At 39.0% G+C, this 18,833-nt stretch overlaps 1 protein-coding gene across 1 annotated transcript; it reads right to left on the bottom strand.

Annotated features, from left to right (window-relative positions):
* Window positions 1-84: 84 nt before the first annotated feature.
* fbxl2 (F-box and leucine-rich repeat protein 2) lies at window positions 85-18,585 on the bottom strand. The gene is made up of 14 exons (XM_087787894.1): window positions 18,146-18,585; window positions 14,547-14,608; window positions 9,219-9,273; window positions 8,498-8,572; window positions 8,255-8,349; window positions 7,391-7,555; window positions 7,163-7,289; window positions 6,205-6,279; window positions 5,993-6,123; window positions 5,476-5,536; window positions 5,342-5,386; window positions 3,506-3,562; window positions 3,199-3,411; window positions 85-1,973 (listed from the first exon to the last, which is right to left on the bottom strand). The coding sequence occupies exons 1-14, from the start codon at window positions 18,173-18,175 to the stop codon at window positions 1,866-1,868; spliced, it is 1,299 nt and encodes a 432-aa protein (XP_087644020.1). The 5' UTR covers window positions 18,176-18,585; the 3' UTR covers window positions 85-1,865.
* Between the last annotated feature and the right edge of the window lie 248 nt (window positions 18,586-18,833).

An 18,833-nucleotide genomic window follows, 5' to 3' on the forward strand; every position in this document is an offset into this window, starting at 1 on the left:
GTTCACTGTATGTTTCAAACAAGAGATGCCAGATAGGCTTGGTGACTACAGAAAAAACATTAGTAAAATACATATTCAAAGAAATAAGACACAGAAGATGCATTTATTCACCCTTTTCTCTTCATTTCCTCAAAAAGGCTTGAAACATTTGACATTGAAAGTGAGTTATTGTCACAGGCAGTCATATTTTTTTTCTTCACCTAATCCTTATCTGAACCCTTAAGATCCCATCAATCTCTCTAGCTAGCGACCTCCTGCACTTAGCTTGGAAGAAAAAGTTTTAAAATGAAAATATTAACTTTTTTTTTCTCAGTATACACATCCTTTGCATTACTGCATGTTCAACATGAAATAGCTAGTTTTCTTTTGTCTGGGAAGGTTTAAACCTTTAAAACATTATTTCAACATCTGTCTGAAAGTCTGGCAAACCATTATTGATGAACAAAACATTCCTCTTGTCTTCACAGATTCTTTACAGTATTTTGTATTCTTTTCAAGTTTCTACATGCAACGGTGTGCAACGTTAGCTGTTGAACCTCCACCTACATGGCTGTATAGATAAAAACGATACAATTGCCAACATTTGTATGTTGTGCCTTGCTTCGTTTGCTGCTGCCGCACTGGGAGAATTTATTTGCATATTATTTATACAGATTCCTGTTTAAATATCAGTCAAATTCTTCTAATTAAATAATGTATGACAAGGAGGTTTGATCCTACCAAATGTGCGATTAAGAAATTTGCTTTGTCTTTCAAAATCGTTAACTATTCTTCCATGTTAAGCATTTGATCTGATTATTGATCCAATAATTAGTAATAAGAAGCATTTTAACAACCAGATCCAGTAAGGTTAACAATTCTATTCCACAGTAAACAAGTCTGCCATCACTAGGCAATGCCAGGATGTAAATAATGCTTGGGAGATGTAGCAGAGCTGCTGACAGGATTGGATCAGGTTGACATCAACACCCAGACACCACAGGCTCCATAATACTCTTTTTACAATTACTGTGCATTTTCTTCTCACATAAAAAAGCTTTGGACAGTAAAGCATGGACTGGATCTACAATAGATGTAGAAAATGTTGGCTGATCTACATCCTACAGTAGAAGTCCCAAATAGCATTTAATCAAATTCCTATATATTTGAATGTATATTAAAGCTTCATGTTGAACTTTCATTTTCAAGTATGGAACAATTATAATTTAAATTAGTTTCCCAATGTATTAAAAGAAAGAAAATTAACTCTTCATGACACTCCACATTGAACCTCTGTCTTCTAACATATATTTTACGTTCAAGCACAGCAATAGCTTCACTATCATTGTTAGAAGATTACCAGAAACCCAACACAAGTCCCCACACAGTCCCAACAGAGGGACCAAACTGTCTATTTTGTGTCCATTCAAATAAGAAGCTTCCATTTTGGCACCGCCTGATAGCTGCCTGATAGGAATGTTGTCCTCTGTTCTCTGTTCTTTTCATTGAGGAATACTGTGGGAAGTCTTATGTCGAGACTTTTAACACTAACACAGCTTTCAGGTGGACCTTCATTTGTTTTCCGTTCTGTCCCTACTGTGTCCCGTCGCACTGGAAAGCAGAATCCTCTTTTCTTTTCTAATTGAAAGCATTTCAAATCCTTCAGTCTGGCCAGACAGAGAGAGAGAGATATGGAGAAGGAAACTCATTCCATAATTTCACATGGAAATGTGGACGAAACTGATTGGAGAGCAGAAAGGGTCAGTTACTGTATTAATCAACATCCAGGGGCAACGAATGCCACACCGTCCACTGTACTGTCTGTTAACTCCAAGTTAAAGCAGTAGAACCTGCAGGCAGAGGTGTCCACCTCTGGCCCTCCACTGTCAGAGGATGATGCAGCAACGGCACAAGCGCTGGCCTCCTCCATGAACTGAGGGAGGCGGAGTTACCGGTGCAAAGTAGGCGTGAACTTTGATCTCCGGGAGATGAGCCTGTGTGGGAAAGAGTAATGTGGACTTTAGAGAAAATGGAAAAACAGAACACATGATAAAAATCACATGTCACGTCTAGAAATATTTCTTTATTGCTGTTTCACTTCTAAACGTAACCTATGAAAAAAATTTTTTAGAGCTAACATTTTTGTGTTAATTAATGTATATTTGTTGAATAGATACAAATTCACTACAGGAATTGATGAAATAATGACTTGTATCCTATGTATTTGATTAATGCATTGATGTTAATGTATTAAACATATGCAAAAAATCTGTTGCAATGTCAAAGTTCAAGCTTTTACCTAGATATGTAGAACTTCAATCAGCACACAGATTCAGTTTTTACTTAAATCTTGAGGATGTAAACCACTGTTTTATATGTTTGTCGTGTTTGTATACATTCAAGAATGTACTTGATTCAACCTTTTCACTTTTGTTAATGTACATTTAAATTCATATTATCACTCTTTTATGCAAACATTTGAAGATGCCTTTGAAAACATGATAGGAATTTAACAAAAGATAAAGAGTTAACATATGGGCAGTAAGCAGGTCTGAGATCCCGATTATGTTCATGATTGTGAATTATCTATTTAAATCGAATCAATAGATTACACATTATTTCTACATGATGACTGTGAATTAATTAATCAACATTAATCATTTATGTCTCACCTGAGATATATTTTATGTTCCACAGAGGTAAGATTAACAGGTAGTGTTAGTTAGACATTGAATATTCACTCTAGAACCAGTCGAGTCTTCGTCCACTACATGCCAGATGTTAGCTCACTGATCACAAACTTCCAAACCCCTTTTTAGCTACAGCGGTTTGTCTTTTAGGGATCCATTGGATCTGCTATATATTTATCGTCTGATAGAGTAGCGATGTCAGGATTAATGATAAATGGCAGACCTGCACTCTGCCTGCCCCTGTCACAACTCCAATACAAACTGAAGAGAATTAAATATATTTTCTTAACTCCTCTACATACAGAACAAAATACATTTTCGATCTCCACCTAAAACCCTTTTCCCTCTCTTTTTAAGCCATGTCTGCTAGGTCAACAGGATGCATCTACACTTCTTTATTTGATGAACATTGTCCTCCACCGGTTTATGGCAATTAATGTATTTGTTAACTAGCGCTTTTTAGTTTTTTTTATTGATGAAAAAACAACGCCAAGGATTTGGGAGTCAGTAAAAAAACATGCCTACTCACTCGAATGCGCTTGATACCAGCTCTGGTGACTTGCTGGCAGTCGTACAGCTCGATGCGCTCCAGGTGACGGCAGCTCTTCAGGTGCTCGAGGGTGACGTCAGTGATGAGGGGGCAGTTATCCAGCTCTACCACAGTGAGGCGCTCTTGACCACATGTGCTGCTGCTTAAAGCTCTGATGCCATCATCTGTGATCAGCTCACAGTGGGAAAGCGACTGTCCAGCAGACAGAGATAAGAACATTGCTGCTGACACAACAAAAAGGATCTTCTTCGGGAAGTTTGAACCGGATGGCAGAAGAAGTTCTTACCAGTGCTTGCAATAGAGGACAGTGGATGGATAGCTGGACAAGTGTGTTATCTGTTACCTGCAGGACAAACATATGGGACTATTATTGTTGCTTAACCTTTAGAAATGCATGAAAAGAACATGCAAAAAACTACATGTTTATACTTGTATTTGTAAAATCTGTTGAACCCCACACAGCAATACAATTTTGTACATGATAATGATGGTATCATGAAACAGTGATTCTCAGATACTAGTGATTCATCACAAGACAATTTATTTATATTATTTCAAGATTATCTGTAACAGAAGAGGAAAGAAATATTTCAACGCCACCTTCTGCGGAAGCTCAGGTGACAACAGCACCACCGGAACCAGAGCTGAGGTACAGGGACCTCACATCTACATAAAACCGAGGGAGTGATCCAAAGGCTCCTGACCGTCATCTACGTCTGGGAGGGACGCATATCTCTCCTCTATGTTCAGCAGCACCCAAAGGCACACTAACTGCTGGACTGAATGCCCTTGATAAAGTTAAACGAGAAGTGGCAATGGGGTTTAACACTTTCTTTGTTCAACTCTCTGTTTCCGACCTGGTTAGGATCAACCAGTCGTCCAGAAAGGTCAAGGCCGAATCAACGCACTCCGTGAAGGTCTTGGGTGCCTTTGAGTAGACGAGCTATGTGTACTGAAACACCTGGTTGTCCTCGGAAAAAGGCAGAAACTGCGGATGCCACCTAACTATTGGAACCAGTATCGATTGACGTCATCTAGTACTCTAGGAGCACACCCTCAATCTGGCGTTTGACCGTCAACCAACAAAATAGCGGCTGTCCATGTAGCTGAGATGTACAACCTCCAGTCTTCTTTTGAGTAAAGTACCGTGAATAGAAGTCGCTCATCGCATCTGCAGTCAGAACCAGCTCCTTTTGAAGCTGAGTGGAAAATTGGTTTCTCAGACAAGATTGTTTTTCCTTATCCAACTCGCTTGGCAACAACACACCGGGGGTCAACTTGCAAAAATGAGCCTGTAGCCCTGGTTTCGTCTTCCATATGGACTAAAGTAAAATCATGCAACTCCAACCAAAAAAAAGGGGAAAATCTGGTTGCTTCATGGCTGGCATCCATGGCTGTCCCTGAGCAGGCTGGCGACGAAAGGGCGCCACAAGTGCAGCACCTCCATCTCCCAGACCATTAGACAGTGTCCTCGTGTGTTCTGGACTCACCTGAATCTTCCCACGAGGACACATGATCAGCATCTGGGAGATAAATGCAAGATCTTGCATGGAAAACCTCAGGCTTGAATCGCATGAGCACCTATCCCTTCTTTTAATCCCCTTCATATCCAGGATCTTCTCCGTTTCCTTCCTTTGTCACTGGAGCTAGTTAGGGACGAGGTGGCATAGAGAAGTGTGTCGGAGGAAGAGCACAGAGCTGACGTCTAATGTAGTGTAAAGGGATCACAAGCGCAGAGGAGCGACGCGTCTTAACTGAGCGATCTTGAATGCACAACCTCGGTTTATGATGGCCACTCGAGCTGCAAACACATGACCAAGACAACTAAAGCTAATGGGTGCATGTCTTCCCTCTCTAGAGAAGCGGCATACTCGACACATGCAAAAAGATCAATGTACCATTTGCCACTGTCGTCGTCCTTCACTTTCTTCTTGATTTACAGACTGTCATAAATTTTATGGCTGAGATGAAAAGGAGGAAACTGTGGCTGGTAATCCCGGCCCTAAAACCCTGTTTTACACATTTGGATAATTTATATAAAGCTGCGCTGAGGCAAATCCACCAACTAAAATAAACCTTTTACAATCATCATTCTTACACAATCCGATTAGAGAAATCTTACCAAAACACATTCTTCAAGGTCCATTTTCTCAAGCTCATGACAGTTCTGCAAAAGGTCACAAATCCTGTTAATAGTTTGAAAAACTAAATATTTGTCATAATTCCATAGAAAAGGGGACCTGTGATAAAACTTACCCGGGCAAGGACTGAGAAACCAGCGTCTGTCACATGGGAGCATCGGGCAGCCTCTAAGATCCTAAAATAACACGAAAACAGACATGAAAAAATGTTGGAATCTACCAAGATTATGTTTCCTATGGCATCAAATAGTTGTGAAAAGGTTAACTGATAATTAATCATTTTCACATTTAGAGTTTAAATTTTGGATTGCACTGGAAGCAGATAATTTCTTCTCTTACTGTTATTACTCTTGCTGTCCTGTGTTACACCATTCATGCCAAGAGTTTGATTATTGTTAAGTGGTAACTCTAAAAGATGTTGCACTCCAACTCATCATACAACTATGTCTCTCAGCTGTCCTGAGAGCGACTCAGAGCCTCCAGGGAAGAGATTAACAGTAGCTGGTAGGAATGTCCTGGTCTCCCTGAAACCACTGAATTCACTTAAATTTGACATTTTATGACAAGACAACATTTCATCAGTGGTACGCTGTCACTCATAACATGTGTGTGGGCGTGTGTGTGTTTCTCACTTTAGTTTAGGGCAGTTGAGTCCTAGTGCAGTCAGGGAGGCATCAGTGATGTTGCTGCAGCCAGACACGCATAGGATTTGTAGTTTGTGGCATCCACGACCTAAACTAACAAGGCCTTCATCTGTGATTTGCTGTAGGACACACAAACACATAGATTGATGATTGGTGTACACTGATTGTACTGCATGCTCTAGTGGAAAGACTCGCCCCACCGTGCAGGACTGCATATTGATGGTTGTGAGTTCCGGGCAGTGTTTCTGAAGGTGCTTCAACGCTCCGTCGTCCAGCTGTGGCAGAACAAAAACAGGTGCGGTTCACTTTGTTACTAGTGTGAATTAGGAAAGAGTAGTTCCTGATTGTTTTTGTCAATACATGTACATAAATGTTGAGATCACCATTAAAACAGTCCTAACTGACTTCAATTTGCCTATCCAAGGTTTGTGCAAATGTCATTTAAGTTAGGAAAAAAGGGTTTTTTTCAGTGATTTTACATTGAATAAATTAACATCTAAATCACCTTTGGCCTCACTCAAACACACCAAACACTCAAGTTACAAATAAAGATGACACAGATGGACATTAATTTGACTAAATATAGATAAAAAGACAAAACCACAAACAAGCAGCGATAGATAAGGTGTGGTTTTGCTTTAGTTTTTCATACAACCTAACTCGACCCTCTTACTTTCCATCTCCCCTGGAGCCCAAGTATTCGATCAGCAACCCCAGAGCATGTGATCAGGATACAGGACGTCTTCAATACAGTGTCAATAGATCCCGATTCCTCTCCTCTGGATTATGGACCCTGTTGCCTCTGCTCTAGACTGTTCTCTCTTCTCCTCGTTTCCCCTTCTCCTTGCATCCCCTCTTCTCTACCTCCTAACCACAAGTGATCTGAGAAAGATAGTCTTCCCTACATCTCCATACTTTTCTTTATTACGGGTTAGCGAAAATCTTAACCTGGCCAAGGAAGATTGACCAATCACAGGCTGCTCAGCAAGGGTGTGTGGTTGTAGCCTGGCAAACCTGGCAGAACACTGTTCCTGGGATGATAAGAACCGAGTCAGCCATTTTTCTAAACTTGCCTACTGTGACTTAAAAAGGAGGACCAGTCATATATTGAAGCGCAACAGTGATATGTTGTGTAAAGATGTTATATTGTGTAGACACCTGTGTACAGCCTCTGAGGAACAGCACTCGTAAAACCGCGCAGCCTCTGGCAAGAGCTTCAATTCCATCACGAGTGATCTGATCACACCACGAGAGGTTCAGCGTCTCCAACATTCTGCAGCCGTCACTAAATAAAGACACACAGGTTAAACAACGATGTAATGTAACACAAAGCTTTAAATGGGAAAATCAGTGAGGTCTCAGATTGAATCAAAGAACAGGTGTCACCTGAGGGCCTTGAGTGAGTGGTTGGTGATGGACACGCAGGACGTGAGGTCCAGCTGTTTTAGTTTGGAGCAAAACTTGCTCAGGCTAAGGCAGGTGCTGTCTGTGATCTTGGTGCAGCCATTCAAGTTCAACACTTCGATGTTTCTGCAGTTCTGAGCAAATGTCCTAAGAAAAAGAGGGTGGAGGAAGTCACCCACTGGAGGTCATCTGTTAAATTGTGCAACAAGAGATTAAGATTATAAAGTCAATCACCCACAAACATTTGCCCATACTCAGAGATCACTGGTTGGAAAATACAGATCACTGGACCTTGTATTTACTATAAAGCTTCGATAGTTAGCCGTTATTAAGTTGTTAGTTAACAGCAGTGGTCCCCAACCACTGGACCAGAATCAGTTCAGCTTGCGCTGGATAGAAAAAAAGAATTAAATAATTTCAGTTGTGTGTTTACTATCTGGAGGTCGGATTGTTTTTAAATAGATGACTGGATTTTCTCTGAAATAACACCAGCATGTGACTCATGACACATGACAATTGTTTCAGGTCAAGTTTAAAAAAACAAAACAAGTAAACAGCCCAGAGATCTTGCTGGTACAGCATTTATTGTTCTTTGCTGGTAATGCTATTTTATTTTCCTTTTTTTATTTTAAGGTCGGCAAATGAACATAATGCCTACATTAAATGGGATCCCCAGTTAAGAGTGTGTTCAAGCATGTTTATTTAATCATATTAGAGAGTGTTTTACTACGCTTATATGTGACTTATTCTCTAAGGAGAAATTAACAGTAATCGCCTCATGTAAGAGAAAATACCTGCTAAGCAATTAAAAAGCTTCTGATGAAAACAGCTTGAAGGAGTTCTTACTTCATGGAGGCGTCCCCCACACTAAGGCAGCCACGGAGGCTCAGCTGCCTGAGGAAGCCGCCACAGCGCTTTGATATGTTTTCCACCACGCGGCCCTAAAAAAAGAAAAACATGTTGCAATAGAGTAAGCATCAGTAGCAATACAGTAGCCATACTAATAACTAGCTTCAGGTTTGCGGCTCAATTAGGGCAACTAACGCAAACACAAATAGGACTCAAATTAAAATTAATACAAATTCTCACCTCTATGTCTGTCTGGAAGTTGAACAGGTCAATCTTCTGCCAGTTACTGCCATCCAGTGCCAGGACATTCCACGCCTGGGAGTCAACGTGTTCATGTTTAAGATGAGATTTGGTGTAACTTGACTGTCTAGATGTTATGAAACGTGTTTTTCACAAATTCACCTGCATTTCTCTGTGACTGGTTACTGTGTGTACTAAGTACAACTATTATTTGTGTGTACATGTCACAAAGAGGATGTCCCATTGTCTATAAATACACAACAAAGAACAAATGGGGACATTGATTGAGGAGTAAAGGCACATGGCTAACTTGTAAACCTGTTTTACCTATAGATTAATTAGAAAATGAATATTGAAAATATGAACACCCAACCTAAAAGAGTTTGTAAAGAGTTGTTCTTTTCATATAGTATGAACTCTGTATGTCTTTAAGTTTCATTAGACTTAAAAAACAGTGTAAGGAAAGATAATGTGACATTAAAAACTTCTTTAAACAAAGATGGGCGTTATGAATTAGAGTGCTAGGGATACTAGACACATTAAATGAGGGGTACAGTGTCTCACCTAGAGGAGGCTGTCAAATTCAATCATAAATGGGGACAGAATATTTTAGAAAACAAGGTTCCACATAAAAAAAATTGGTAGGACAGATTTGGCCTCAGGGCCATGGGTTCAACACACATGCATGAAGATGATGTGTGGTGAAACAGTATTTGCTTACCTTGGACACTTGTGCACACCTACAGAGTGTAACCACATCCAAATAGGAGAATATTCTAGAGGAAGGGGCACACAATGAAACAGATGTTAAATAACACAAACATATTAAAATGGAAATTATCTTTTGATGCTTATTGGTGAGAACAAAGGATTTGGCAAAAGGAAGCCATTCATCTGCTAATGTGTAAAGTGTGGCATTCAAATAGGTAACACCTCTCATTGCACAAAGTATATCGCTGCGCAAAAAAAAAAACATTTGCAGAGAAGGAATAAATACTTCATAGTTGCCCTGATCTTTAAGCGGAAACTGTTCAGGTTGAAAATGCTTGACACGGTGCCAAAGAAGTTCAAATACAACTCGGGTCACGATACCTTGATACCTCAGCCAACCTGTATTCTCTTTAAATCAACCCAATCGAAAGTTGCTGAACAAATATATTCATAAATGATCATCCAGAATTATCAGTGAAAATGGATAATGTGAAATAACCAAAAATAAGATCAGAAAAAAGCCATCAACTAACATTTGGATTATAAGTATCTCCTCAGCCAATGTGCCAAAAATACTTATCATAATCTGATCTCTAATGGCCGCCCACGTTAACGCCTATTCTGGCCACTTTCCTACAAAGTTTTGGCAGTAATGAACGCTCCTCAGTGACCCCACGAGCCTCCTCTTATCCCATTTTTTTACGTTCGTGTTTAGATATATTTGTCGCGATCACCACGTTTTGGATTGACCTCTTTTGGGATATTTGCATGTTCGATTACTTTTAAACTCATATTAAAGACTTTAACTTTCCTAAAGAAAGAAATACTTCATTCTGGGTCCACCGCTTCCTTTAAGCTCAAAAAATTCTTACACAGTTTATGTCTCTGACTACAAAGAGGACAATCATTTTGAGAAGTGAGAAGTATCTCGCAAACAGGTCGGTGAACTGAAAGGAGAACTAGTAAGCAATATGGCTGGATTACAAAAAACAGTGTTGTATGACTAATAGATGAACATTGTGGTCTACAGTCAATCATATATTTCTTGTTCTTCAAGCCTGACCAACCCACAGTGTTAGCCCGATGTCAAGACTGGTTGCTATGGTAACCCCTGTCAAACAGGAATTTTGGGTGATTGTGGGCACTGAGTCAGTGCTTCTTAAATCATTGTGAGTGAATAACCAACAGTTGCTAAAATAGACTCTGTACACGATTGCCATGCAATGAAAGGAAAGGGAGGGTAGTAGCCAGATATACAAAAAAATGGACACTGATCCATGTCCGTCCCAAAACAGAACCAGCGAGCTAAACGATAACAGACTGTTGGCAGTGACATCACTGTGACTAAGACACTGGAGCTGCGACTATTTAGTACCTGGCCCCACGTTTAGGATAGACATCCACCATTTTCTCCTAATCCCACCTGGATTTTGGAAGCGGTTCAGTTAGGATCCTGTTCCTGCATAATCCCTCACCTTTAACATCATTTAGCGGTGGGCAATTATAATTCTTCAAGGGCCACATTAAATTTTGTGAATGTTTTTAGGGGCAAAAATAAAGACGATAAAATCCCTAAAAAAAAGAAGACATTTCTCATTAGGCCGTGACATTTATTAAGATAAATAAGATGCAATTTTATTCTTGCATATATGAGTTTCTTTCAAAACATTTCTTTAACCAACTTTTAAAATTATTTTTAGGGATTAATATACACTCACAAAATTACAGAGAAAGAGGAGGGAAAAGGTAAATAAGTGTTATGTGAAAATGTAAACTAATAATAAATACAAAATACACTTTTTAATGCATTAGAACCATTTATACATGATCATACTTTGACATTACGAGGGCCGTATAAATACAGTGGAAGGGCCGCACTTTGCCCTGGTCTGATTTAGCCCCTTAAGTGCAACTATTACCCCTGTGTGGTCTCCTAGATATCAGACATCCCTACTGATAGACAACATTATGTGAGGCTGAATGACATCACCTATGACCCTGTAGGCAGTGCTGGACCCTCTACAACGTACACCTTACACAGATTACAATACTGGTACAGCTTTACACTTCAGGCTTTAGACTTTCTTTTATTGTCATTGCATAGAAAAACACAGCAGTGAACCTGGCAATGAAATTTTGTTGCTTGGCAACCATTTAAAACACAGCATAGGGTGAATGTATATAAAAAAGTATAAATATAAATAGTAAAAAGTTAAAAACAGTTTAATATAGTATTAACAGAATTAAAAAATAACGGTTTAAATATTGCATGGAATGAATGTATATAAAAGTATAAATAATAATATTAATAGGTTCAAAATAGTGCAATATAGTATAAATAGAATAAATAAATAATGTTTTGAATATTGCATAGCCCAAAGTTATATTGCTCTGAGCTGAGTCACATCAGGAAGCAGAAACAAACATCACAGGACATACAAAGGTAAGTATAAATACAATGGGTCTCATTCATGAAGGCAGAGTAAATCCCTGTGTATTTTTACAAAAATATCTTTGCTAAGAAAAACCTACTGTTACAGTATATCGAAATATATATTTGAATATATCTCATTTTGAGATACATTCCTATGAACTAGTAATGGTTGATGAGGTTCTTGGCTGGTAAGAACAGAAAATAACTTCTTATTTCACTTTTTCTTCAACAGCATCCAACCGATAATGCTTCATGTCCCATCAATGTTCCTCTTCCATTTAAACTTACACCAACACGAATATATACACAGTTACATATTTGTCCTACAAAGAAGGTTTCTAGAGAGCAACATTTGTCAGGCTAGGCTAGTCCACTCAAAACAGGACTTGGACGCACAGAAGGTGATAAGGCAGGCTTTATTCCTCAGAAAAAAAACAACTGAAAGTTGGGTATTCCCCACCCTCTAATAGGAAGTGGGCTGCACCCAGCCAGGCGGCTTGTTCATTGAGCTTTCTCGGAGACAAGCATGGCCTTGATGATAAGTAAGTAAGTAAGTAATAATCAAAAACAATACACAATTAAAACTATATACTAAGTGTGTGCGAGGAACCATCAGTAGATTCTCATCAACAGACCTCAGAGCCCGAGCTGGGGTGTAAGGCTGGATCAGATCACTGATCTGAGCCTGACCATGAATAGCTCTGAAAGTAAGAACCAGAATTTTAAAGTTGACCCTTCACTGGCAGCCGGTGAAGAGTTTTAAAGATCGGAGAAATGAGAGTTCTTCTACTCGAGCAGGCGAGACACCCAGGTTTCTCAGGCTCAGTTTGACAGACTGGCCTAAGTCACCAAAGTTCAGACACCACCTTCTCCAAGATCTTGGAAAAGAAAGGGAGCTTAGAAATAGGCCTTAAATTACTGAGGTTAGTCGGGTCTAAGCCTTGCTTTTTGAGTAGAGGCTCCACAATGGCAATGCATTGGGAAAAACCCCTGTGGAAAGGGAGAGGTTTACCATTTCGGTAACCCAGGGGACAATTACATCAATCACTTTCATAAAGAGCCTACATGGATTGAGGTCTGACTGAAATAGCGGAGGAGGACCACAAGGTGGAAAAACGAAGTCTAAAATGTGGCCTTTTTGGTGAACCAATAGCAATAGCGAAGCAGTTAGAGGGCGAGCTCCAAAGATGTAGAACTTTACTTATTAGAAAATCAAAGCAAAACAAAAATTGACTCCAGAAAAATGGAGGCGCTATGAAAAAATTGATGAAAACAAACTGCTAAAGAATGAACAAAAGCTAAAAAATAAAATCCAAAAACAACATATCACTCTTCGCTTGGAACAAACAGGCTTATGATGTCGATCAATGCTGTGGCTTTGACAAGGCTTGAATGCAGTCTGGGGTGAACAAACAATACTCTGGTACATGACAGGGAAGACAAAGACTATTTAAATATAGTGGGTAAAGGGGAACAAGCAGAAGCAATCATGATTGGGGGTGAAAGACAGGTGAGGGAGGGGCAAGTGTCCTCACCACGGTGTGACAACGTTCTTTTGTCAAAGCAATAGATATTTACCGTCAATTCCGTATCACAATAGAAAATAATTATTTTAGTGGTCAGCATGAAATTATTCTATAACCCTTAAAAATGCTTTTCAATCTATCCACTCTCTAATGGTGACCGTAATGACTCAATGTCTCACCAGCAAGTTATCTGAGTTCATGCATTAACATTCAACAGTGAATCTGTGCCTATAGTAGTTGCAGCAGTAGTTGTCTCTGCGGTACACAGCTGGAGTATCGCTCGATAACAGCACTGCGGAATTCCCTACCAGCAGGGCTATTTATAGCACGCTCACACACACACACACATATCTGCACACACACACACATACCCACAGACACATTTTCAATGGTGTTTTTGTAGACCTGTATGACTTCAACCTGGTCACAACAACAAGCTTCATCTGGCTGGTAGAATGCAGCAGACATGTTGGTTTTATGGGGAAAATCGGTCTTTAGGTCACCAAATTTCTCAATAAATACAACAATTTAACAGACTTGCTTCTAAACAAGTTGCTTTATTAATGCAAACTAATAAGAGCAACATGAAAAGCCATACGAGTACTCTATTTACAAAATAAGTATCCATTTGTTTTTGAAGAGAACTGATATAGATTTTTGCAGATGACGGGATGTCAGTGATGGGTTAATCCTTAATTTGGATCTTGGACTCAGCTCCGTTTTACAATCTTTGATTAAATTAGATGCTTAACCTGTGTGCATAAACATTATCCTGGAAGAAGCCACATCATCTGTTACTCAAAAAACACCTTCAATGTCACCACTAGCAGTCTGGGGACCTTAGCTTACTTTACCAAACTTACACCTTAAGATCTGGGCTTGCTTCTGAAAGACCAAACTGGAGACATCAATGTGCTAACCAGTTTTCAATTCTTGCAGCATCACAAGACTCTGAATTAATACAAAAAACAATATCCTACAACACCTGCAAATCATGTATCCACATAAAACTATTTTTGCTGTTTATTAATATATATAGTTGCTTAAAAAAGTCTGATATTCAGCAGTTGTTGTTTCTCTTTTTAGGAACGCATTAAAGATGGGTTAGGTTTAAGCATATATAATTATTTTAAATAAAAGAGAGTTTATACAAACAGACGATGAGTACGATAGAGGTCACAGATCAGTGTAAGAGAAACTTAAATTAACACATTAGTTTCCCTTTAATTTAAAACATTACTTCCATTACTTCTTGTTAATTTTTTCAAACATATCAATGAGTCTTTGAATGCTTTGTAATCCAGACATGTAACACGTGATTGTTTATGTTTCTATCTCTTTTCATTCTTGATACTTATGAACTTTGATGGGGACTTACCTAAGAAGAAGTTCTTTTGGGAGCTTTTTATTAATTTGGGCATCATCACTGTTGGAGAAGACCTGTGAAGAGATGAGCACACTTTCAATTCTAAAGTTTGGATGGTTTAACAAAACATATTAACTTCATTCAACAATAGTTTTTGATGAGTTTTTGAACTTAAGTTCAAAAAAGAAAGAACTGAGTTGACTCGTGGCACACGGCTAGAGCAATTATTATTAGCAATCGAGAACCCCAGCTATTACAGTCGCCCGAGTCCAAACCTTTATTATGGATGTAAACCAAAGGGCTGTGCAGGAAGTGATGATGACACACCAAAATGAAATGTTGACCATCTCGTCATTTTTAGAACAGTGAATTGGATGATGAAGCCTCAACCAAAAGGTTGTGAGTGACTCTTTACTGTTTTTAAAGTACTGTCAGTTTATTTTCAATGCTATAATGGGGTTTTCTATAGGCACTCTGGTTTCTTTTGACCCTCAAAAACCAACACACATAGGTTGATAGCTGATTAGGTAATTCAAATATACATTTTGACAAATGGATACAAAATGGATGAATGAATAATGAATAATGTGTTATGCAGCTAAAAATGTGTGCCTTTTAGCAGGTCATTCTTCTGCACTTACTAAATTAATATAAAGTGTGGAGGCAGAGTTTTGTGGGGGAGGAGAAGGAAGCCTCAATTCAGATGACATTCACAGCAAATTCACAGGTCGCCCGCCAGTGAATACATCCAAACCAGAAATACAGATGGGTACTTATGAGAGGATCCCCCACTGTGACACATAAACTCATTTTGAAGCATATTACAAACAGAGACAGCAGTGAGGAAGGAACTGAACAGAAAACAACTCCGCAATAGAGTGAAGGATGAAGTAAAGAAAGGTGTGTAAAGGTAAGTAAAACTTATTTGACATAAACATGGGCATCTAGAAGACAAAAGAGGTATTTCAATGACCTGTATCACATTACTTTTCCTTCTTTAGCTATTGAGAGAAGAGTTATTTTAGAAATAAACCTCAACAAGTAAAGAAATGTGAATCAGATATGAATTTGTGTCCGAAGCAATGTACCATAATAAAAAGGTAGTGAACAAATAAAGTATAAGCTCAAGCTAGTATGAGCAACATGAAGGAAGTTCAAGGCAAATATTAAGATGAGAAAGACACTTCTCGTCAAAAATATGTTGTGCAAATATTCATGCAACATTTATTTGATGCTGTATTTTGTCAACAGTCTGGCCAAAGACTCATGTCAACAAAATAAACATGATCCCAAGGTTTTGCTGGAATTGACAATCATTCAGCCATGACATCAGAAGAAAGGGGACCTTTACTAGTAAACTGAAAACCATCCCTGGAATGCAGTCTGTATTTCTTTGATCATATTAGCATTTGATTAACTTCATCCCTTGTGTCAGCAGAGAGAAGCATTCCCCAGCCAGGAGCTTCTCTTCGCGTCTACTGATGCTGCACACTGACTACATTGCTCTAATATCAAATCATCAAACGCATGTAGTTCTGTTTATGGTAAACAATCAGGTCAATTGTTTATCTTCATCAATCGGCTCACTGTCTATTCCTCTCTGTAAAACAACTAAGCAACTAACCTGGCCCTTGTCCAACATACGCTGCCTTCATGTAAGGAGCTTAGAACTATGTTGTCATGGCAACACACATCTACTCTTGTCATGCTAACTCACTTAATGACAGCATGATTACATACTCAGTAAAACACAATCAATACCTTTAAAATGAGTAGGTATATAGCTAATTGTATGTCATGAAAATGACCTCTTTCTTTCTCTAACCATGTTGAACGCTGGTAGTCTGCCAATGACTCTTGGGATATTACATTAAGCTGGTCCTGGTAAGTCCTGGAAAAGGTTAGCAATCTAGCTCCCTCATCATGACAATGCTTCGAAGTTATTACTTCATAAAGTTCCCCCTGTCTCAAATATCAGCGAACAAAAACGAGAACGGAGACAATAATGGTATTTTCATTACCATATCATAAATATCATAATGAAAAGAGTTTTGTACAAACAGACACTCAAATCACTCAAATCGTTACCCTTTAAGTAAAGGCTTTAAGGACATATCATCAAAACATCATGAAGGCACCTGTGTCCCTCAAATTTGTCAAGTGGCTAAAAATATGATAGATCTTCTAATATATATTTTCTATGTATGGAATGGGATTTCCCCCCCTGATCTCTTATTTGTGGGCTTTTTAGTGTTTTATTTTCGGTAAAACATTAGAATGGGGAACACATAACTATTCATAAGCTACTTATTCACGTGTGTATTGACAGCATAATAGCCTCTTATTAACCTTTATAAAGTACTAACTCCCACCTTTTTTATTGTGACTATATTCTACCCTTAGTAGCATGATAATTAGGAGTTACGGTTGAACAACACCTTAATTAACTGATTATTAACAGAAAATAAAGAATTATTAAATTAGTTATTAAATAGTTATTTAATAAACAAACTTCTCTCTATTCACCCCCTATAAGGTGTTAGTACAATGAGAGAAGTAATTCATATTAATTAATACTACTGCGTCTTTTAAAGTTCTCTAAAAGTATAGATAGCTTCCTAATGACTCCACAATAGATTCTAGTAATTGTGAATATGTTTCCCATTCTAAAGTGGCAGCATATTCATAATTAATTCACAATCATTTGAACGGTTATTACATCGAAAAATGATTTATATACTGGGGGGGAAAAAAACAATAATCTCGTATTACATATATCTAAGCATTGACAGCATCCTAATTAACTACAAATACATATTTTTGAGTAATTATGTTTTGGATGACCCTGGTCTAGAAAGGCGCTATACAAATAGACATTATTATTTTTATTATTATTAATACTAGTATATTTTTGCTTACATTATCTATCTATCTATCTATCTATCTATCTATCTATCTATCTATCTATCTATCTATCTATCTATCTATCTATCTATCTATCTATCTATCTATCTATCTATCTATCTATCTATCTATCTATCTATCTATCTATCTGTCTATCTGTCTGTCTGTCTGTCTGTCTGTCTGGTGAATAACTATTCTCATGTACTTGCACCTAATAAGAGGTAAATAGAGAGACGCTAGTTTTGACTAAAGTGAATCTTGAATTACTTATTTATTTCCTGTTATTACATTTATTAATGACTATTTCCTTAGTAATGATGGTTTTCCTTCTCTGAACTCATCATTATCATGCTATTATAGGTAGAAAATATACACAATGATAATTGTCTAATATTCTGTGAATACAGATATAAGTAAATAGCTCATTCATAGTGAATGTGTGTTCCCCATTCTTAAATGTTCCCCAGATTTTGAATGACTGTGCGCCTCAGACCTTATGTAGTTTTTTTGGGGAGGCAGGAGTGTCCGAGTGTTCCATACATACTGCAGCCCAGCCGGTCATCTGAGGCGACAGCCACTGCCCTACTGTCCTGCACTCTCTGCCTCGAGAACCACCGCTCGCTGTCTATCACGTCAAACACACATAAAACATTGACACCGTCACGACTCCTGCAACCCACACGGTGCCGGTCCACTCCCTGTCATACCTCGAACCGGCTCTTGTTGATCCCGTTCATGTCTGCGGCGACACGTCCGTCACATTCCACGCAGACTCCAGCCGAACGTTGTTGTGGTCGCTGCTCGACGTGTGTTTTGGGGAGCCGGAGAGCACCCGAGCCAGGTCCCGACACTTTCCCCCACCCGGCCGTCGCCGAGGCTGCGGTACCGGGGTCTGCGAGGTGCCGACACGGGTGACGGTGGCGTCGGTTCGGAGCGACCTGTGGTGAACGCCTCAGCGCGTCTCATCACAGGGCTACAAAAATAACAACAATAACATGGACGGTCTGTCAAGTGACTTCACTTCCGCCTCTCCCTCCATCGCGCTGGCTGGCGATTCGCAGGTTTGAAGACAGAAGCCCAAAAATACGAGCAGGGCCGCCAGGAGCGGAGAGTTACCGCCGACACACTCGTTACTCGACCGACACCAACTGCTTCGGTAATGTTGCATGTTTACTTGAGCAGTGTGTGGGCGGATCTCAGTGGCGTCACTGCTGCAGGAGAACCCGCGTGGTCCATTTGTTTTGATTGTAACGTCTTGCGTTTTTTTAGGGAAGAAAGAAATTGCTATTACCTAAAAGTGAGAAAGCAAATTATTCATGTGATTTACTCGAGTCATTGTTGTATCGGAAAATCTAATCTTAAATTGATCTCAGTTGTCTGTGGGGTTTTTTTTTA

Source organism: Callionymus lyra, chromosome 3, assembly GCF_982586985.1.
Source record: "Callionymus lyra chromosome 3, fCalLyr1.hap1.1, whole genome shotgun sequence".
NCBI lineage: Eukaryota > Metazoa > Chordata > Actinopteri > Syngnathiformes > Callionymidae > Callionymus > Callionymus lyra.